Source organism: Pygocentrus nattereri, chromosome 17, assembly GCF_015220715.1.
Source record: "Pygocentrus nattereri isolate fPygNat1 chromosome 17, fPygNat1.pri, whole genome shotgun sequence".
NCBI lineage: Eukaryota > Metazoa > Chordata > Actinopteri > Characiformes > Serrasalmidae > Pygocentrus > Pygocentrus nattereri.
Genome location: NC_051227.1, coordinates 5,343,361 through 5,367,240, shown reverse-complemented (window position 1 = coordinate 5,367,240; position 23,880 = coordinate 5,343,361). Strand labels below are relative to the sequence as shown.

The 23,880-nt window shown below is 41.3% G+C and overlaps 1 protein-coding gene across 3 annotated transcripts in view; it reads right to left on the bottom strand.

Annotated features, from left to right (window-relative positions):
- grik1b (glutamate receptor, ionotropic, kainate 1b) overlaps positions 1-23,880 on the bottom strand; it is a 59,627-nt gene that overhangs the window by 17,442 nt on the left and 18,305 nt on the right. For 2 of the 3 annotated variants that reach the window (XM_017681508.2, XM_017681507.2), the window contains exons 2-8: positions 17,219-17,386; positions 12,190-12,447; positions 9,897-10,078; positions 6,896-6,949; positions 6,492-6,665; positions 5,259-5,402; positions 144-251 (exon numbers count right to left, since the gene is read on the bottom strand). In XM_017681508.2, the coding sequence (XP_017536997.2) occupies positions 144-251; positions 5,259-5,402; positions 6,492-6,665; positions 6,896-6,949; positions 9,897-10,078; positions 12,190-12,447; positions 17,219-17,386 (1,088 nt within the window). Of the gene's footprint in view, positions 1-143; positions 252-5,258; positions 5,403-6,491; positions 6,666-6,895; positions 6,950-9,896; positions 10,079-12,189; positions 12,448-17,218; positions 17,387-20,196; positions 20,262-23,880 lie in introns of those variants that run through there. The other variant, XM_037546852.1, reaches the window with a different exon arrangement.

Sequence of the window (23,880 nt, the reverse complement as noted above, 5' to 3'; positions counted from 1 at the left end):
ATCATCGCTGCAATTATGCAGTCATCATTATAAGAATGTGATCATCACTGCAATAATGTGATCACTATGTGATCATCACTGTAATAATATGGTCATGACTGTAATAATGCAGTCCTCACTGTAGTAATGTGATCATCACTCACCTTTTCCATGCCGTCCTCTTTCAGACTGACAACATCCAGGTCGAAATCCTTCCTCAAACCATCTGTCTTGTTTAAGATTATTTGTCCAGTCAGTCCGTTCCACTGAGCCTGACCACAGAAACGGGGAGGAAATGATCTCTAGTTCTCATTACAGGTTTATGTAAAAATAAATACAAGCACATTGGTGATGAAATCGACAAACCCACGTAAACCCACATGAATAAAATATATAACATCAGACAGACACATTTGAATCAAATGAATTCAATGAATCACTTTGTGATCAGTCATTCTCTCTGATGCTTCTCATTCAGGCAAATCAGGCATACCCAGAGTTATGGATCAGATCTGTTCTCAAAGAGGCCCATTAAACAGGCACATACATCCAATAAATAAAGGCACAATGCATGTGTAGCATCATTTATAAGCCAAATGGTAAGAGTTAAAGTGCCTGTAAGACAATGAGCCAACAAATAATGATTCGGTGCATCGTTTTCGATCTCTCAGCTGTCTGCATCACTGCTTACACAGAACGACCAAGAAAACTCTAAGAAACGCTTCTATTTTCCCTTCTAGAAAACAAACCTTATATCTTTTCTACAGAATTAACTCTTAAAATCCATTTTAATCCCAAAATAAACCACGGAACATTAAGAACAGCAATCACAGCGAGTCTGTAGAGAGTGTGATTATAGTCATACTGCTGCCACCAATCCAGTGTTCACTCCAGGAAATAATCAAGAATTGCTTACTGTCTAAAACTGATTTGCTTCAGCATCTAAGCAGGATTCACCAAACTCTCGAAACTGATTTGCTCCAGCATTGAACCAATTCACTAACTCAGTTCACAAACCGATTCACCATCTAGAACTGAACTATCTATAACTGATTCACTCCAGCATCTAAATAAGATTCACTCAACCGTCTAAAACTGATTCAGTCCAGCACCTAAGCAAGATTCACTAAACCCTCAAAAACGGATTCACTCCAGCATCAAACCAATTCACTAAATCAATTCACAAACTGATTCACCATCTAGAACTGAAACATCTAGAACTGATTGACCCAACTGTCTAAAACTGATTCACTCCAGCATCTAACCAAGATTCACTCAACCATCTCAAATGGATTTACTTCAGCATCTAACCAAGATTCACTCAACCATCTAAAACTGATTTACTTCAGCTTCTAACCAAGATTCACTCAACTGCCTAAAACTGATTCACTCTGGCATCTAACCTAGATTCATACAACCATATAAAACTGATTCACTCCAGTATCTAACCAAGATTCACTCAACCATCTAAAACTGATTCATTCCAGCATCTAAACATGATTCACTCAACCATCTAAAACTGATTCACTCCAGTTTCTAACCAAGATTCACTCAACTGTCTAAAACTGATTTAGTTCACTACCTAAGGAAGATTCACTCAACCATCTAAAACAGATTCACTTCAGCATCTAATCAAGATTCACTCTACCATTTAAACATGACTCACTGAACCATCCAATAATGATTCCCCTAAACCATCTAGTCATGATTCACTAAACCATCTAATAACGATTAATCTCTACCATGATCACATATCAGCTAACTGGGCTAAATATTGCATGCTGTCTGCTTGCAAGGAATTCAGCAAACTGAGAGTGAAACCCTGCATGATATTCCGGGAAAGTCAATGCACTGACTGCCTGCGCAGCATTCTGGGAAAACTCGACTGACTGACTTCTTGCACAGCAAGCTGGGAAAACTGGAGTGGTCCTCTGTGGAGATTTAGTCTTCTCATTATTACTGCAAAACAAATCCCACTCAATCCCCTCTTCCCACACACACACACACACACACACACACACACACACACACACACACACACACTATACAAGAGCAGTGGTGTGTTCAATCATCCTCCATCTGTTAGCTAGAAACGACTAGCTAACATCCTTACAGAAGATGTTTCAACAGAATCATACTATTTAAGGGCTCATGTAATGGCCCAGATTTTCCCAGCCTTTGATTTAAGAGTTTGGAGTAGTATGTGAACATTTTTAAAGTTTCAAAACAAACCATTCACTCAGAAGTTCATTTCAAATTCATTGTCTTCAAAGTCACCAAAATCAACACTTTAACCCTCTACTGCACAATGTTGCCTTTGGGCAACAAACTCATTTTCCTCATTTTACAATAACATCCATATTTAAAGACAATGAAAGGGTTAACAATAAAGGAAAGCGCTGGAGCAAGTCAATAAAAAGCATGTGCTTAGTCATACTATGTCTTAATGGATACATTTAAACCTCTTTTCTAACATTCATTATCAATTTTTGTTGCTATGAGAATTTGCAGAATTATGTTTGTTGCCTAGAAGCAACACTGTGCGACATTTAGCCAGTCACAAGCCAGGCCTCACCACTTCAGGGAACACAGCTGTATATTATTTCTTATTACATTCGCACAATGTTGCCTCAAGGCAACATACTTCCAAAGGGCCCTAGCATGCATTTCTTTTTTTATGTATTGAATTTCATAATCAGGTCAAAAAAATAAATCAAAAATCATTTTGTGCAAGAAAAGTGAAATGAATATTTCATTTTCATTGCTTTCATAGTGTTTGCAGTAGGGGGGTTAATGTACACTCACCGGCCACTTTATAAGGTACACCTATTCAATTGCTTGTTAACACAAATAGTTAATCAGCCAATCACAAATCAATGCATTTAGGCATGTAGAGGTGGTCAATACAACGTGCTGAAGTGCAGACCGAGCATCAGAACGGGGAAGAAAGGGGATTTAAGTGTCTTTGAACGTGGCGTGGTTTTTGGTGCCAGACGGGCTGGTCTGAGTATTTCAGAAACTGCAGATCTACTGGGATTTTCACGCACAACCGTCTCTAGGGTTTAAGGAGAACGATCCGAAAAAGAGAAAATATCCAGTGAGCGGTCAGTTGTGTGGACGAAAACACCTTGTTGATGTGAGAGGTCAGAGGAGAACGGGCAGACTGGTTCCAGATGATAGAAAGGCAACAATAACTCAAATAACCAACCAAAATCTCAGGAACGTTTCCAACACCTTGTTGAAAGTGTGCCACGAAGAATTAAGGCAGTTCTGAAGGCAAAAGGGGGTCCAACCTTTTACTAGCATACCTACCTATGTACCTAATAAAGTGGCCGATGAGTGTATATCCATATTACAATCCATATTGACTCGTCACATCCCCCCAGGGAAATCCCCAGCGCCATCTTCAGAGCTATTCCATTACTTTATTAGCTGGAGTGAAGGGTGTTATATGAGATCTTGTAGAGGTGAGGGATGGAGCAAACACCAATGTTGACATTGATTCGCTGGGCTTTATCAATTATGCGCGACTGCTGATGCAACTTTTCTCTGCACTTTTTCTCTCTAGCTGGCTCATTTACATGCTCAAGGCTACACGGCTATAAAGAAGAAAAAAGAAAGGTACTCCAGCACAGTTCTACTCCAAGTTTGTAGGCAGACAAAGCAAGTACTCACTTATATTATGTATTAAAAATATCATACATTGCACCGTTTGCATGGCTAGCTGATTAGCTCACTAGGCTAACTTGCCGAGGGTGTGTGCATTCTGTTTAAATAATCCACTCCTCACTTTCCCCCCTCCACTTCTGCCACAAGTGGTCATAATTGAGTGATTGCAATGGAGGTTCCAGAGACAGAGACGGACCAAGAACTAAACCTGAAACCGCCCTTGAATGTGGACTATAAACTGGACTAGAAAAAGCTCAGGGAAGAAAAACTGGACCAAGAACTGGACCAAGAAGAACCCATTTACATGGGCCAAGAACTGGACCAAGAAGAGCCCATGAACATGGACCATGAACTGGATCAAGAAGAGCTCATGAACATAAACCAAGACCTGAACCAAGAAGAACCCATGAAAATGGACCAAGAACTAGACCAAGAAGAGCCCATGAACACGGACCAAGAACTGGACCAAGAAGAATGTATGAACATGGATCAAGAACTGGACCAAGAAGAGCCCATGAACATGGGCCAAGAACTGGACCAAGAAGAGCCTACGAACATGGGCTTAAAACTGGAGCGAGAAGAGTCCATGAACATGGACTAAGAACTGGAGCAAAAAGAGTCCATGGACATGGACCAAAAACTGAACCAAGAAGAGCATATGAACATGGAACAAGAAGAGCCCATGAAAATGGATCAAGACCTGGACCAGTAAGAGTCCATGAACATGGACCAAGAACTGGAGCAAAAAGAGTCCATGGACATGGACCAAAAACTGAACCAAGAAGAGCATATGAACATGGAACAAGAAGAGCCCATGAAAATGGATCAAGACCTGGACCAGTAAGAGCCCATGAACATGGACCAAGAACTGGGCCAAGAACTGGACCAAGAAGAGCTCATGATCATGGACCAAGAACTGGGCCAAGAACTGGACCAAGAAGAGCCCATGAACATAGACCAAGAACTGGACCAAGAGGGGCTCATGAACATGGACCAAGAACAGCCCATGAACATGGACCAAGACCTGGACCAAATTCTGGGCCAAAAAGACCCCCTGACATGGCCCAAGACCTGGACCAGTAAGAGCCCACTGACATGGACCAAGAACTAGACCAAGAAGAGTCCATGGACATAGACCAAGAACTGGACTAAAAAGAGTGCATAAAACATAGACCAAGAAGAACCCATGAACAAGGGCCAAGAACTGGAGCAGAAAGAGCCCACTGACATGGACCAAGAACTGGATGGGGAAAACCCATGGACATGGACTGCCATTTGCCCAAGAATAAGTAAGGTCTTTGTAATTCTACAGTTAACAGACTACAACTCTACAATTTATTGTAGAATTCAAAAGATTTTAAAGAATTCTTGTATTAAAGTCTTAAATACACAAATTCGATGCCATGTTTCAGTAGCTCTATAATCATCACTCAGCATCAGTCAGGGTATAAGCGATTAGTGGGTTTTCACTTCCATTACTTGTTAACTCCATTAGCGTCCTAATGAAGCAGACTCTAAACGTCTTTGCTGATCATCTGCATTTGGTGTAAGGGGGATAAAGTCACATAGGACAGAGCACAGGTAAGTAGAAGCCGGTCAGGTAAGCTCACCTCCTTGACCATGCTGATGAAGCGCGAGCCGAAGCGCCACGGTTTGTGTCTGTGGCACTGCAGAGAGCTGACGGTGATCTGGGACGCTCGCTGGGACGCCGCCGCCACCATGTAAACAGCATCATACATCAGAGCCGCCTCCGTCTGGAGCGAGATGAACAGGGATACGCTTTAGCCTTAGGTACACACCACTGCTGAAAAGTTTGGAATAAATGTCAATAATGTAAAACTGATTTGGTTGCATGAATAATTCAAATATTCTAGTCTTGAATGACTTCACAGGTTTCAGATTTTAGCACCAGTAGGAAGCTGTAAATAAAACCAATGTTAGATGTGTCCAGAATGATGAACAGACCTGTAGAAGGTTCTAAAATGATTGAGAAAAGTGTAGAACATTGAGAAGTTCATCAATATTAAGAATGAATCCTATTTCCAAAATGGAACATGAAGGTCTGAGAAACTGACCACAGTGACCACTGACCACACTGACCACATAAGAAGAAGAATATAAACCCATATTTATGGAAAAATGCAGATATAATGAAAATGCTGAGATGTACTACCTTTACACAACTTAAGTGTTGAGGCAAGACCTTTTACATCCATATAAATGTTGCTTTAAAAGTTATTTAGCTTGAGTAGGTACTGCCTAGAGTTGCCTCAGTGACCATACACCAGTGGTCGCCAACCCTCCTCCTGAAGATCTACTTTTGTATAGACTTTAGTACCAACCACATCTGCCCCTCCCCCTTTACCTACCACTTCTGATCCAGCCAATCAAGGGCTTCTGAACAAGTTAATTGGCTGGAACTACGCTCTGCAGGAAGGCAGATCTCCAGGACCAGGGTTGCTTCCATTAGCTAATATAGCCAGCTAGCAAAAATAACTAGCCAATTTGGTCCTATCCAATTCCACCCTCTGGTTAGGACCCCCCCAGTCACACAGTACCACCAGTGCTAGGAGGGTGAAGGCTGGCTAGTACTGCGCTGAGTAATGGGGAGAGGGAGAGCCGTCCTACCCACCAAGAGAGGGAGAGGCCAATTGTGCTCTCTTGGACTCCTGGCCACGACTCACTGTAGCACCACCAACGATCAACCTGGTGGCGATAAGGCCAATGCTTATGTTGTTTCACCACTTAGCACCAGCATATTTGTGGGTGGAGCCTGGATAGGACAATTGCCAGAAATACGTTACAGTCCTCAGCAAGTCCAAATGTCTTATCAATACACTGACCGTCATCATGCCCTCGCTCAGACCACTCTCGGGTTTTTGTGGAGCCTGCATTCGCTCCATGGACCACTTCTCCAGCACAGACGCCACCTCAGGGTTATCGATGTTGAGCAGACGGAAACCCGTCATATTCACCCCGCTGTACCGATACGGCTCCAGGTCCAGAGAGTACAAATCCTGCGAGAAACACAGAGATAATTACAGACTGTGACAGCTTGGACAACAGCTATATCTGATGGTCTATCCATCTGTCTATAATTGTGTCTTCTGATTGATTGGTTCTTCTCAAACACAAGGTCTAAAACATTAAACGCTGTTAATCAGTGGTCATATACGGTTGATCACATCTGCGTTTTCGTCAGGACAAGGCTGTATCTGTGCTGTGGTGTGAGGTCAGTGTGACTCACCAGTGTGGTAAAGAAGAAATGGTAATATTCGGTCATCATGCCCATAAACAGCAACTGTGGAGAGAGAAAACATTCACGTTCTCAACCATGAAAGTCCACTATGCATGTGATGCTAGTACTACCTTAAAGGCCATCACACACTGGACACGCTGCTTCACGTTGGGCAACATCCAAAAATTTGAAACCTATTGTGCTTGATGTCCAGCTTGTAACAACACAAGGACCCTTTTTAGTGCAATACTGAAGCAAAGTCCAAAAGGTTATATGCAGAACCACATACCACATCTTCTCCACCAATCTGAAGAACCATTTCACCAGGAACATGAACATTCCACCATGTAAAGAACTCCAAACCAAACCGTTGAAGAAGAATCTTTTTTTAAAAAAGAAAATCCACCATACACTCAAAAGATTGTTCTGTAAGGGTTCTTTAGTAAATAAAATGGTTCTGTCTAGAGCCATGAACACTCAAAGAACCATTTGAATGATTAAAGAGATCAATGTATCGAGAAAGGGTTCTTCACATTAATGTAGAATGTGCTGTAGAACCTTTCTGAAAAGGGTTCTATGTAGCACCAAAAAGAGTTCTCCCATTGCTACAATATGTATAGAACCATTTACATCACATCATCATTTTGAGTGTTCTAGCTGAAAGGTTACCTGAAGAACAAGCTACACCTTGAGCTGATGGGTGGTCTAGCTAAAAGGTGTTCTAGCTAAAAGGCTAACTGAAGAACAAGCTACACTTTAAGCTGATGGGTGTTCTAGCTAAAAGGTGTTCTAGCTGAAAGGCTAACTGAAGAACACGCTACACTTTGAGCTGATGGGTGTTCTAGCTGAAAGGTGTTCTAGCTGAAAGGCTATCTGAAGAACAAGCTACACTTTGAGCTGATGTGTGCTCTAGCTAAAATGTGTTCTAGCTGAAAGGCTAACTGAAGAGCAAGCTATACTTTGAGCTGATGGGTGTTCTAGCTGAAAGGTGTTCTAGCTGAAAGGCTAACTGAAGAACACGCTACACTTTGAGCTGATGGGTGTTCTTGCTGAAAGGTGTTCTAGCTGAAAGGCTAACTGAAGAATAAGCTACACTCTGAGCTGATGGGTGTTCTAGGTAAAAGGTGTTCTAGCTAAAAGGTGTTCTAGCTGAAAGGCTAACTGAAGAATAAGCTACATTCTGAGCTGATGGGTGTTCTAGCTAAAAGGTGTTCTAGCTAAAAGGTGTTCTAGCTGAAAGGTTAACTGAAGAGCAAGCTACACTTTAAGCTGATGGGTGTTAGCATAGCTAGCTGAAAGGCTAAGGGCTGCTGTCTCTTGGTGAAGGAAAGGATTGGACATCTCTGCACTGCTAGAGGGACACAAATGGAATTATCTGGAACAAATCCAGACAAACACGGCCCTGAATATAAAGAAACTGTATCAAGGCACGTTTTTATCCCGGCACTGTCCTGTACTGCAACATGTAGTGGGAAAATCTCAGAATCTCAGTCTCATTACAACATTTAACCTTCATGATTTTATTACACGCTTCTGTATTCTAAGAACAGTAGTTACTGAATAATAAGCCTTTATTACCAGAGGTGGACGAAGTACACAAATCATGTACCTGAGTTAAAGTAGAGACACCCAAGGTAAAATATTACTCCAGTAAAAGTAGAAGTCCTTACTCTAGACCTGAAGTAAAAGTACTAAAGTATTTGCCTTCAAATGTACTTAAGTATAAAGTAAAAGTACTAAAAGAGTAAATCTGGCTCTGATGTCCTGTTATCATTTTTATAACAAGACTGGCTTCATGAACTCATTTCAGGTGAAAGTCCTCCAGCGTCTCTCTTGGTAAACCAGTCTTTTAATAGAACGTCATTAATTAGTGACGCTGACGTCTATTAAAATGATCAGAAGCACAAAACACTGAAGGTAAACAGTTTCCATCAGGGAGAACCGAGTGGCTCTGAAATCACTTTTTACACACAAGCAAAGTTTCAGTTTCAGATTTATTTACAACTTAGTTCCAAGTTTAAGTTGAATAAAAACGGGCTTTAAACTCAGGATCACAGATGAGCTCCTTTACTATGTTGATCTGTAGGCGTCTGTTCATAAACATAAACCAGCCCAGACTAATTTACTATAAAATGAAATGGTGTTTGTAGAAATTCAGAAAAAAGCCGCGTCAGTCTCGACTGCATATGTGGACATATTTCTATATTGTGCTCTATTTACACAAAGTTAGGTTAGTTCATCAGGTTAGGTTAGTTAGGTTAGTTAGGTTGAACAGACTCTCCCAAAGTTTTACGCTGCTGCGCTGACGTTGAACCGTGTGCTGCACTGGGTCGGTATGACCAACAGGTCAAAACCAGCTCTAAACAAAGTGACCGCTGGGCCCTGATTGGTGCTCTGGCTTTGCGCTTCTTTCGTTTTGACATGTTACGTTTTTATACACACAGAAACCAAAAGGAACCACAGATTTCTCAAAATGTAGGAGGAAAAAGTCATATATTAGACTCTGAAATGTAGTGGAGTGAAAGGAAAAAGTCACACAGAACGGAGAAACTTCAGTACAGATACACCAAAAAATACTAAAGTACAGAAACTAATTACATTTACTGAGTTACTGTCCACCACTGAATATTACACACTTCTATAACCCAAGAACAGCTCCACTGGTTTGCATTAAAGGCCCTGTAGTTAACGACTTATAAGCCTTAGTATGTAATAAACCTGAATTGTTAAGGGATTAATATGAAATAAGCATAGGATTTTAAGATGTTAATGGTCGCTTTGACTGGAGGGGTCTTTGACTTTTGCCCTGATGTTTGTGTTTCAGGGAGGGTGATAGGTGGGGGTGGCGGTAGGAAGAGGTGGAATATTTACTCTTTCAATTAATAAAGTATGATGAATTGTTTTAAGTTATGCTTGACCAGTGACAAGGACTTACAAGTTTGAAAAGGCCAGTATTTGGTGAGTGTCGGGTGGGTGTGTGAAGCAAAGCGTGTGTGCATGTGCGTGTTACCTGTTTGAGCACCTCTACGGACGTCTGGTAGGAGCAGTCAAAGATCACGCAGAACTCTTTGCCTTTCTTCATCTCTTTGAGAAGTGGCCGGGCGTCTTTGCTCCCCACCGGCAGCTGACGGATCTTTATCTTAATGTTGTATCGAGAAGGAGCTTTGATCAGCTCCTGGAGACGAATCAGACCTGCAGAATAAACAAGCAAACCATTTTAACCTATTAAAACTTACATGTGTGTCCACCCCTCAGTTCCTCACTCACTTACAGCGTTTAACGACACCCTTACCCAAAGTTTTATTTTTATTTTTTTACAATTTCACACACACGACAGAAGTAGACATGAGGATTCTTGCCCAAGGACTCTTATTAGTATAGCACAGTGTTCCTAATTTACGGTAGATACTGAATAATTCATAGTAAATACTGAATAATTAATAGTAGATACTGAATAATTCACAGTAGTTATTGACTATAATAGTTACTGCATAATTCATAGAATTTACTGAATAATTCATAGTGGATAATGAATAGTTCATAGTAGTTACTGAAGAATTCATGGAAGATACTGAAAAATTCAGAGTAGTTGCTGAATAATTCATATTCGATACTGAATAATTCACAGTGAATACTGAGTCATTCAAAGAGCATAATGAATAATTTATAATAGTTACTGAATAATTCATAGTGGATACTGAATCATTTATAGCGCTCAGAAAAGAATTCATAGCAGTTACTGGATAATTTGTTGTTAGTTTTAAGATTTATAACTGACTAATAAGCCTGGAGTTGAAGTTAAAAGTTTATATATATAGTATATGAATGTTATACATATTTATACCACAAATATTTTTAAATTGTTGTTTACATTTACGGCATTTGCTCTTATCCAAAGCAACTTACAGTTTGATCATTTTACACAGCTAGGCGAAGGTGGTGTTAGGAGTCTTGCCCAAGGACTCTTATTGGTATAGTGTAGGGTGCTTACCTAGGTGGGGATTGAACCCCAGTCTACAGCGTAGAAGGCAAAGGTGTTAACCACTACACTACACCAACCACATCAGTTCTACTACAGCATCACAAATGCAGACTGTTCTTTCACTTTCACGAAGGTAAAAAGCACAAAATCTAAAGTCCTACAGGAATGAGCTGGTAATGGAGTTAATTTCACCCCTGCTCTGCTCTAGCCACTTTTTTTTCCAGAATATTAATTTAAAATAGTCATAAAATCCAGTCTCCTATTATGTATGCACTACTGAACAGGTAAATTGAAATATTAATGTTAAACTTCCCTGCTGTGCGCTTTTCATTCACTGCAAAGTTGAGTAATTATTTAATCAAGCACAGTTATAAATACTGTATACATGAAAAAATCTGTTCCTTTTCAAAACACAAGTATTCATAAAACACACAGGTATACATTTTTTGCAATTATATACAATACTTTGCAACATATGACAGCTCTAATTTTCTAAAACTAAATTTATGAAAATAAAAAAATGAACCACTGAGCTTACAGTAGGGGGCGCTGGTGCAAACAGCAAATCTGTCATTAGCTCATGGATGTAAGTTAGCGCGGCTGAAAAGTTGCCAAAAACAGTTCAGTTAGTTAATGATAGTGCTTCGCTAGTTAGTTTGTTTTATTTGGGGGGCTGGCACTCAGAGTGGTTAGCACCTAAAGTATAACAAGTCATCCCCAGGCAAGATCACATCTGGTCCCAAGAGATTACTGTATTGTTAGCACATCTTTCATAATTCAGAAATTGATGCAGTTCATATTCATATTACTTCAGTCATATAATTTACTCGTGTCCAATTCAACCCGCTAGGTACGGCCCCTTTGTCACACAAAGCTATCGAGCATGCTTTCTCTGAGACAAGTGAAGTTCCACCACATCATTTCAAACTGCTGCTAATGCATTATTATTAGACTGCTCAACACGCTTGGAGGAGAACACTAACTACTAATGTTGTTACTTCAGTTAAGAGACACCCATGGTGGCTAGCATTGTGCTGAGTGATGGGGGAATGGGAGGACCACCCTAGCCAGGCAGAGAGAGAGGGGCAGCTATGATATCTTGGGCTCACAGCAATGGATAACTGCATCAATGTGAGTCGACCTCACAATCTCCAGATGACAGCACCAACACTTAGACAGCCAATAATGGACCAATAGCAGTCCTCCAAAACTGCATATTTAATTGCCTTCTCTTATGAAGTCAGCATTTTGGAGATCCAAAGTTTTGTTACCATAGCAACATCATGGTAGATCTGCTCCATCATTGCTGGATCCCACCCACCTGTTGCGTCTTCATAGACAACCGTGACCGTCTTCCACTTGTAGAACTGCACAATCTCCAGCACGGCCCGACTGATGGGGGCATAATCTGGGTGCAGGTTGATGTAGAAGCTGTCCTTGTTGTCCACAGACGGATGTTTCCACCGGGTCTGGATGTGCGGTACCTCCAAGGCATTGCAAATGGACTGCACTGCACTGACTGAAGAGCTGTGGGAGGGGCCAAAGACAGCAGCCACGCCCAGCCCAAGCTGGTCACACGCTAAGGGTCAGAAGAGGTATATGAAAGAGCATATTTAGGGTACAAAGATGCCAGTGTTACAGTATAGAGAGACATGACGGTGGAGTTACAATATAGAGAGACATATGAGGGCAAGGTTACAGTATAGAGAGACATATGAGGGCATGGTTATAGTATAGAGAGACATATGAGGGTGGAGTTACAGTATAGAGAGACATATGAGGTTAGAGTTACAACAGAGAGAGATATATAAGGGCAGAGTTACAGCATAGAGAGACATGACAGTGGAGTTACAATATAGAGAGGCATATGAGGGTGGAGTTGCAGTATGGAGAGACATATGAGGGCAAGGTCACAGTATAGAGACATATGAGGGCAGAGTTACAGCACAGAGAGGTATATAAGGGCAGAGTTACAGCATGGAGAGACATATGAGGGTGGAGTTACAGTATAGAGAGACATATGAGGGTGGAGTTACAATATAGAGAGACATATGAGGTCAGAGTTACAACAGAGAGAGATATATAAGGGCAGAGATACAGCATAGAGAGACATGACAGTGGAGTTACAGTATGGAGAGACATATGAGGGCAAGGTCACAGTATAGAGACATATGAGGGCAGAGTTACAGCATAGAGAGGTATATAAGGGTAGAGTTACAGCATGGAGAGACAAATGAGGGTGGAGTCACAATATAGAGAGACGCATGAGGGTGGAGTTACAGCATAGAGAGACATATGAGGGCAGACTTACAGCATAGAGAGACATATGAGGGTGGAGTTACAGTAAAGAGAGACATACGAGAGTGAAGTTACAATACAGAGATACATATGAGGGTGGAGTTACAGTATAGAGAGACATATGAGGGTGGAGTTACAATACAGAGAGACATATGAGGTCAGAGTTACAACAGAGAGAGATATATAAGGGCAGAGTTACAGCATAGAGAGACATGACAGTGGAGTTACAACGTAGAGAGACATATGAGGGTGGAGTTACAGTATGGAGAGACATATGAGGGCGTGGTTACAATACAGAGAGACATATGTGGGTGGAGTTACAGTATAGAGAGACATGAGGGCGGAGTTACAATACAGAGAGACATATGAGGTCAGAGTTACAACAGAGAGAGATATATAAGGGCAGAGTTACAGCATAGAGAGACATGACAGTGGAGTTACAACGTAGAGAGACATATGAGGGTGGAGTTACAGTATGGAGAGACATATGAGGGCAAGGTCACAGTATAGAGACATATGAGGGCAGAGTTACAGCATAGAGAGGTATATAAGGGCAGAGTTACAGCATGGAGAAACAAATGAGGGTGGAGTTACAGCATAGAGAGACATATGAGGGTGGAGTTACAATATAGAGAGACATATGAGGTCAGAGTTACAACAGAGAGACATATATAAGGGTGGAGTTACAGTAAAGAGAGACATAAGAGAGTGAAGTTACAATACAGAGATACATATGAGGGCAGATTTACAGTATAGAGAGACATATGAGGGCAAGGTCACAGTATAGAGACATATGAGGGCAGAGTTACAGCATAGAGAGGTATATAAGGGCAGAGTTACAGCATGGACAGACAAATGAGGGTGGAGTTACAATATAGAGAGACACATGAGGGTGGAGTTACAGCATAGAGAGATATATAAGGGCAGAGTTACAGCATAGAGAGACATGACAGTGGAGTTACAATATAGAGAGGCATATGAGGGTGGAGTTGCAGTATGGAGAGACATATGAGGGCAAGGTCACAGTATAGAGACATATGAGGGCAGAGTTACAGCACAGAGAGGTATATAAGGGCAGAGTTACAGCATGGAGAGACAAATGAGGGTGGAGTTAAAGTATAGAGAGACATATGAGGGTGGAGTTACAATATAGAGAGACATATGAGGGCGTGGTTACAGTATAGAGAGACATATGAGGGTGGAGTTACAATATAGAGAGACATATGAGGGCGTGGTTACAACAGGGAGAGATATATAAGGGCAGAGTTACAGCAAAGAGAGACATGACAGTGGAGTTACAATATAAAGAGACATATGAGGGTGGAGTTACAGTATGGAGAGACATATGAGGGCAAGGTCACAGTATAGAGGCATATGAGGGCAGACTAACAGCATAGAGAGGTATGTAAGGGCAGAGTTACAGCATGGAGAGACAATGAGGGTGGAGTTACAATATAGAGAGACACATGAGGGTGGAGTTACAGCATAGAGAGACATAGGAGGGCAGACTTACAGCATAGAGAGACATATGAGGGTGGAGTTACAGTAAAGAGAGACATACGAGAGTGAAGTTACAATACAGAGATACATATGAGGGTGGAGTTACAGTATAGAGAGACATATGAGGGTGGAGTTACAATACAGAGAGACATATGAGGTCAGAGTTACAACAGAGAGAGATATATAAGGGCAGAGTTACAGCATAGAGAGACATGACAGTGGAGTTACAACGTAGAGAGACATATGAGGGTGGAGTTACAGTAAAGAGAGACATACGAGAGTGAAGTTACAATACAGAGATACATATGAGGGTGGAGTTACAGTATAGAGAGACATATGAGGGTGGAGTTACAATACAGAGAGACATATGAGGTCAGAGTTACAACAGAGAGAGATATATAAGGGCAGAGTTACAGCATAGAGAGACATGACAGTGGAGTTACAACGTAGAGAGACATATGAGGGTGGAGTTACAGTATGGAGAGACATATGAGGGCGTGGTTACAATACAGAGAGACATATGTGGGTGGAGTTACAGTATAGAGAGACATATGAGGGCGGAGTTACAATACAGAGAGACATATGAGGTCAGAGTTACAACAGAGAGAGATATATAAGGGCAGAGTTACAGCATAGAGAGACATGACAGTGGAGTTACAACGTAGAGGGTGGAGTTACAGTATGGAGAGACATATGAGGGCAAGGTCACAGTATAGAGACATATGAGGGCAGAGTTACAGCATAGAGAAACAAATGAGGGTGGAGTTACAGCATAGAGAGACATATGAGGGTGGAGTTACAATATAGAGAGACATATGAGGTCAGAGTTACAACAGAGAGACATATATAAGGGTGGAGTTACAGTAAAGAGAGACATAAGAGAGTGAAGTTACAATACAGAGATACATATGAGGGTGGATTTACAGTATGGAGAGACATATGAGGGCAAGGTCACAGTATAGAGACATATGAGGGCAGAGTTACAGCATAGAGAGGTATATAAGGGCAGAGTTACTGCATGGACAGACAAATGAGGGTGGAGTTACAATATAGAGAGACACATGAGGGTGGAGTTACAGCAAAGAGAGACATAGGAGGGCAGACTTACAGCATAGAGAGACATATGAGGGTGGAGTTACAGTATAGAGAGACATATGAGGGCAAGGTCACAGTATAGAGACATATGAGGGCAGAGTTACAGCATAGAGAGGTATATAAGGGCAGAGTTACAGCATGGACAGACAAATGAGGGTGGAGTTACAATATAGAGAGACACATGAGGGTGGAGTTACAGCATAGAGAAACATATGAGGGCAGACTTACAGCATAGAGAGACATATGAGGGTGGAGTTACAGTGAAGAGAGACATATGAGAGTGAAGTTACAATACAGAAATACATATGAGGGTGGAGTTACAGTATAGAGAGACATATGAGGGTGGAGTTACAATATAGAGAGACATATGAGGTCAGAGTTACAACAGAGAGAGATATATAAGGGCAGAGTTACAGCATAGAGAGACATATGAGGGCAGACTTACAGCATAGAGAGATATATGAGGGTGGAGTTACAGTGAAGAGAGACATATGAGAGTGAAGTTACAATACAGAAATACATATGAGGGCAGAGTTACAGTATAGAGAGATATATGAAGGCAGAGTTACACTATAGAGAGACATATGAGGGCAGAGTTACAGTATAGAGAGATATATCAAGGCAGAGTTACAGTATAGAGAGATATATGAGGGCAGAGTTACAGTATAGAGAGATATATGAGGGCAGAGTTACAGTATAGAGAGATATATGAAGGCAGAGTTACAGTATAGAGAGACATATGAGGGCAGAGTTACAGAATAGAGATATATATGAAGGCAGAGTTACAGTATAGAGAGATATATGAGGGCAGAGTTACAGTATAGAGAGACATATGAGGGCAGAGTTACAGTATAGAGAGATATATGAGGGCAGAGTTACAGTATAGAGAGACATATGAGGGCAGAGTTACACTATAGAGAGACATATGAGGGCAGAGTTACAGTATAGAGAGATATATGAGGGCAGAGTTACAGTATAGAGTGACATATGAGGGCAGAGTTACAGTATAGAGAGACATATGAGGGCAGAGTTACACTATAGAGAGACATATGAGGGCAGAGTTACAGTATAGAGAGATATATGAGGGCAGAGTTACAGTATAGAGAGACATATGAGGGTGGAGTTACAGTATAGAGAGATATATGAAGGCAGAGTTACACTATAGAGAGACATATGAGGGCAGAGTTACAGTATAGAGAGATATATGAGGGCAGAGTTACAGTATAGAGAGATATATGAGGGCAGAGTTACAGTATAGAGAGATATATGAAGGCAGAGTTACAGTATAGAGAGACATATATTTAGGCAGAGTTGCAGTATAGAGAGATATATCAAGGCAGAGTTACCGTATGGAGAGATATATGAGGGCAGAGTTACAGTATAGAGAGATATATAAGGGCAGAGTTACAGTATAGAGAGATATATGAGGGTAGAGTTATAGTACATAGCAATGTTACCTCTGCGAGAAGCCTCAAAGCTGTCGAACAGGTTGATGCGCTGTATGTCATAGGTGAGTGTGGTATTGGGCATTAGCGTCCTATTTCTGTTAATGTTGGTCACTGCGAACTTAAAGGCCAGTTCCTCCACGCTGACTGGCTCATTCTCCAACGTCTCAAAAATGCCCCCTACAAGTAAACAGAAAAGCAATATTACAGTAAAAGTGTCTATGTGTTGTATAGATCACTCTCTGGAATAATCCCTCTACAAGGGACAGATCAAAGCTCTTCACAAGCATATTCTCTCCACTCAAGATCCAATCAGAACTCTTCATGTTGGTATACCCTCAGTCCTAGACCAAAAGGCCCTGCATGGACATGACAAGGTAAAATCAATAAAAAAACTCTTCAGTCAGGTATTCCCTCAAACAAGGACTAATCAAAACCATTCATGGAAGTATTCCCTCAATCCAGGATGAATCTGAACCCAACATGGTGGTATTCCCTCCTTCTAGGACCAATCAAAAGCATGCACAGTGGTGTTCCCTACTTCCAGGACCTATCAAAATCCTATACAGTGGTATTCTCTGCATCCTGGATCAAACAAAACCCTACATGGTGATATCCCCACCATCCAGGACCAATAAAAAACCCTAGATGGTGGTATTCCCTCTATCTTGGACCAATCCAAACCATACATAGTAGTGTTCTCTCCATCCAGGACCTATCAAAAACTTATGTGGTGGTATTCCCTCCATCCAGGACCAATCAAAACCATACATCATGGTGTTCCCTCTATCAGGACCAATCAAAACCTGCCATGGTGGTATTTCTTCTATCCTGGAGCAATCAAAACCATACATAGTAAGGCCATTTAAGGGGGTTAAGGGATTAAACTTGAAGCAAAATCTGTGTAAAAGTATTTTCAATGTTAATATGATCTTTAAAAGGTTACATTAAACATCCAGCAAAGTTTGAACAAAAAGGTAGAAATATAATAAAATGTGGCTTAAAAAAACTGCTGATCAGCCAATCTGAGAACTGTGTTGGCATGGCCTAATATTCTGATTCAAGACAAATTTTAGCAAAAAAAAAATCTGGTTCTTTAAGGGTTCTTCAGTAAAGACAATGGTTCTGCATAGAACCATGGATACTCAAAGAACCATATGCACCAGGCATAGAATCATTTTAGTATGCCAACAATTCTTTGAGTGTCCATGGTTATATATAGAACCGCTGTCTTCACTAAAGAACCCTTGAGGAACATTTTAAAGAGTGTAGTCGTAAACCTGACTGAAACCTAAAATCCAGCGGAGAATGATCTGAATAATTGTTCTTTATTCGACAGTTAATAGGACGTTCAATGACCATATATGTGTGACAGATAAGACCACTCAGATGTCCATCTAGTTCCCCTTAGAGCTGGTAATAGAATACAGCCTTCCATCACCGCCTGAAGCCACAGTGTAAAGTGTCCCTGGTAGCCCCCCTTTGAGATTAGAAGAGGGGTTCAGCTGTGCCTCCAGATAGCCCGGTGCACAGATTATTTTAGGACATGACCAAACGCGTCACAGATTTTCAGTGACAATCATGATCTCATTTGTCTTCTGCCTCCCATCTCTAATCCACTTTACAATGACCACACATGATCGTAAGACCTGAAATTCCACAAAAAACTGCACACGCGTTGTAAAAATATCACACACGATTATTAAAAACCATGGAGCCAGCAAACCTAGAGCTGCAGCCTTCAGCTAAGAGCATATCAGTGTGACTATACCTTCAGTTATCTTCACTGATGCAAGAATCTGGCCCCAATTACAGTACCTCATCAGAGTCCCCAAACCCAATACACTCCTCAGCCCTAAACCCAACTGAACCACCTTCATTTAGGACCACGAGCTGCAGAGTGGTGACTGACATGTATTGCTTGCTTTTTTAAACCCCAAAATTCCTCCATAATTTAGTGGTTAAGATTTGAGGGGCAGTCATGGGCTCGAGGTTAGCGAACTTGCCCTGTGACCGGAAAGTTGCCGGTTCGATCCCCAATGCCGACAGTCCACAACTGAGGTGTCCTTGAGTAAGACACCTAAGCCCCAATTGCTCCCCAGGCGCCGTGGATAGGGCTGCCCACCGCTTGGGGAAAGTGTTCTTACTGCCCCCTAGTGTGTGTGTATTCACTAGTGTGTATGTGGTGTTTCACTTCATGGATGGGTTAAATGTGGAGGTGGGATTAAAAAAGTGTCACTTAAACAGAGTCGTCAGAGTGGTTTGGTGTGAAACGCTCTGTTCTAGAGGGTCTAGAGAAACTTACCGAGTCAGAATAGGTCACAATGGTGGTGAAAGTTCTGCCCTGATGACTGAGACACTTTTCAATGATAGTTTTGAGAAGATTTTGGCTTTTAGATCCATTCATGGCGGAGGGATACATAACATGCAGGGCACTGTGAGGCAAAATAGTCCCCAAAGAGAACATATTATTTCAGATTTTCCATTTTTTTCCGTCATCAATATTCCATATGAACTCAAAAGACTCGTGTAGATTCAATGGTGGTTTTGGATGTATAAAACAACTATATATGTGTTGTAGTCATGACTACACCTGGTTTCTAACATCACCGCTGTGTCAAAAAACATAGTACAGAAGATCCAGTGCACTCAAACAATTCCACAATGCAAAACAATAAGTAGTGAACAGCTGATGTACCCTAGCAGATAGAGGAAACCCATGATGCACTACATTGCTTTTAAGTAATGTAGGGTTCAGTGATTTGGGGGCCATTTCGGACACAAGAGAGTCTTGAACAATGAGCCATTTAACACCAAACCACTCTGCATTACTTTGTTTACTAGAGGGTCAAACATAATATGTAATTTTAATTTAAGATTCTGAACATTCCAAAAGATAGTAAGAGCAACATCATGAGGTAAAGCAAATACAAATCATTATACAAATTACTGTTACTAGTGCCATTGTACCGAATAAGGTTCATATTTACCGTAGCATTCAAAGCTTGATTGATGTTGAATGATGCTGAATGCTGAATGTTACAGTCTTTGCTGGTCTGTTTATCACATCAAACTTTTCCCACCAAATCATCCACTGCGTTCCTCAGCACCACCTGCTGATTTACCACCTGTTTCTGAATCAATCAGCCCTGAAACAGCAGCAGCTCATCCAGCTTTGTGTGAAAACGCTGTTTGTGGAACGGTCTGAGGGATTTTGAGTGATTTAGGACGAGAGGAGTGTAAGGGGGGAGAAGGGCTTGTCGGGACACTGATTGTCAGCGACCTTTTCTATCGCTCCCCCATTGTGTTGACCGCAGTTGGACTGAGTGGGAGTTGTGTGGTCTGCACGGTCTCTGAAGGGGCTGTTTCAAAAAAGCTGCTCTTGATGAAGGCCAGCGAACCCCACTGAGGAAGCCTTCACCACCCACTGAAGCTTTCAGAGGACCAATCAAAACTCTTAGTGGGAAGAAACCTGGCACAAGAGATCAATCAAAACTGTGGGCTCACAAAATATCGGTGGCTGATATATCGGTCGTATATATTTGTAATTATTTGATATCAGTATTATGACATCAGCAGAAGAAGAAACACAAAGGTGCCCATGAAGCTGCTGAAAGAGGTGCTCTCTATTGAACATACCAGCACAAAGGGGCCCACACAGGAAACTGAAACTGCGGGGGGGTGGGGGGGGGGTATACCCCCCCAAAAAAACCCCACCCAAACACAATAAACACATAAACTAACAACTGAACGACGCAACAGGTACTTTTGTTGGAGGGTATGCGCTACCATGACCCTTTGCTTGTGGACATCTGCCTAGCCACACCTCCAAGGTTTCTCGGTGCCAGGGCCGGCCAGTAGTAGGATGGTTTTCGATTTGAAACAGAAATTCCACATCAGTAATATTAAAATACATAATCCTTAAATGCTTCATGGTAATATTATATTTTTTAAGGATCAATCAAATCCCATCATGGGAATATTTTCTTTACATGGAGCTTTCACTGAAATAACCCCTCTACAGGAGATGAATCAAAGCTCTTTGCAAGCATATTCTCCACTCAGGCCTAATTAAACCCCTTCACTGTGGTATTTCCTCATTTCAGGACCAACCAAAGCTCTAAGGACATTATCCCTTAATGCAAGATCAACGACAACTTGGGAGATATTTTGTCCCAATCCAATTTCCTTGTGGTAGTCTTTAACCTGTTCATTTTTTTTGCCTGAAACAGCAAACCCAAAGTAAAAGGGTGCTGTTCCCACGTACTTTGGGATACAGTCACAATCTCTGTCTCATTTGAAAGAAAACACTCCGATGTCAGATTAACTGTATGAATTAGTGACTCAGAGTAACAGAGTCTAGAATGGAGGAGTTTATTTCCTCCTGACTCATAGATCTCTAAACTGATCTCTGACTCTTGCCATGTTATCAGACCACGTTTTGGATTACAGTGTCTCTGTAGAGCGCGGCGAGGCTCTGAAGGTGAGGACACAAAGATTTGCTAGCGTTTGCTCAATCAGTGCAGAGATGATCATCACTGCTGTGGATAACAGATTACAAAATGGTTTGTGGGGACAGAATCCTGAGATTGGCAGGCTACATCACCTTATTACTGGAAAACATAACGAGTAAAAATGATGCATAAAAAACTGAAATGAAAAACTGGAGTGTGCCAGTATGGGATAAGGTTCGATCAAGAACCAATCAAAACCCTTCATGGCTATACTTCTTCCATCTAGAAACATTCAAACCCCTACTTGATGGTATTCCCTCCATCCTGGATCAATTAAATCCTATATGAATGGAGAACAGTGGCGGCAGCTCTATACTGGGAACCTTTACTGAATGAGTCACTGTAAAACTGACACATCCAAGCTTCAATGTATGTTACAAGCTTCAAGTGTCCACCTTACACACTTATATAACCTAAAAATATCTCAACCAGTTTGCATTGAAGTCCTTGTTGTTACTGAATAATAAGTCTTAGAATACAGTAAGCCTGGGACTTTAAGGAGATGACCTATCATGGGCAAAGCTTGTTCATGTGAATCGCCTTTAGCTTAGTGCCAGCTTGTTACAGAAGTCCCATATTGGTGCTGGGAAGATGAGCTTTATCATGTCTTTGATATTTATGCCTTGAAATGAAGGCCTAGCTCTGATAGTCATTGTTCAGCGCTGCATTCCTCTCTATATAAAAGCGCTGATATCTGCAGGCTTGAATTGTCATTCAGCAGTGATTCAGTTGCCTGAACACATTAGAAGTTTGTGTCTCATTCCTGCAGATTTAACCAACACTTCAGACAAACAAGCATCTCTCAGTAACAAGCAACAGCATTTGAGAAACTAACACATCAAAGATATGCATGAGTGCATACACACACATGTACACACACCTGAACTAATTTCCTTTCGAGTTCTGTGAGGAAATTAAAATATTCATGAAGCGCAGAGTGCTGTGTTGCCAATAATAATTTCAGCAATTTCTGGTTCCAATAAGTTCATTTTTTATGCAGGTGGGGAGCAAAGGCAGCCCCGCCAGGGTCCTGCTCCAAAAAACTTGGCTTGGCTTTCTCGATGGCTGTAGGCGGACAGCCAGGGCCATGCTCACCGATCTAGAGACATGACCACAAGTATGAATGAGAGAGAATACAGTACTTCATTTTTCAGGAGATGTTCCTGAGGAGATATGAGTTAATCGCTTTGCAGAATGAAGGAGTAAGCCAAAGGAACAGGAGTTTCCAAAACTGGAGCTCAAAAAGCTCCAGAGAAAATGAGTCTCCTAACAACCACCTGGAGATAAACAGCACATAAAGCTTTCCTCTCCAAGTGTTGAGCTGTTCGTTGGGGTTGCATTAGCAGCAGTTTAAAAAGATGTGATGGAGCTTCATGTCTCAGAGGAAGCTGGTGCAGCCTTCGTGTGATTAGAGGAGAGCTAGCTAATGGATGGGAATTAGCCAAAAAGAAATAAAGAAGTAAATCATAATGCTAATCTTAAACTGTGTAAGATTACTGCTTCATCAATGTGTTCAAACACACTGCACTACGCTCACCATACAGACATTTTGTCCTAGTAACACTAGCGCAGACTTTGACGCAGGGTTTAAATCTACCTAAGAGTAGAGAAGAATGCAGCAGGGTCCATGTTATTAGCATAGATGATTTATTTCCTTTACATATTTTCCGGTGAATATTTTAAAAAGTACTAATTTGGTCTGAGCGAGTGCATTAATGAGGTTAGGGTGCTCTAAATTTGTGACACCGTTCCAGCCTCAGCAAGAAAGTGAGATATCTGACGATGAAGTGCAAAACACTATGGATCCGTATGAATCCTGTACATCATCGCTGTCTGAGAAAAAAATATTCTTTTTCTACATCATTTTAAAAAGTCAGCCCCTTTACACTGTGTCAAGATTTTGTGATGAACGGACAAATAGAAGTGACCTAAAATGAAATAAAATTAGATGACATTAACATTATCCTATATATACTATATATATCAGTACTGTGCAAAAGTTTTAGGCATCTAAGCAAATTTTAAACAATTTACATCTACAGTGAGTTTATCACAATAAACTATATATATGTAACCATGACCTGTCCAGGGTGTATCCTGCCTTCCGCCCGAAGACTGCTGGGATAGGCTCCAGCATCCCCCCGCGACCCTGACGGAGAA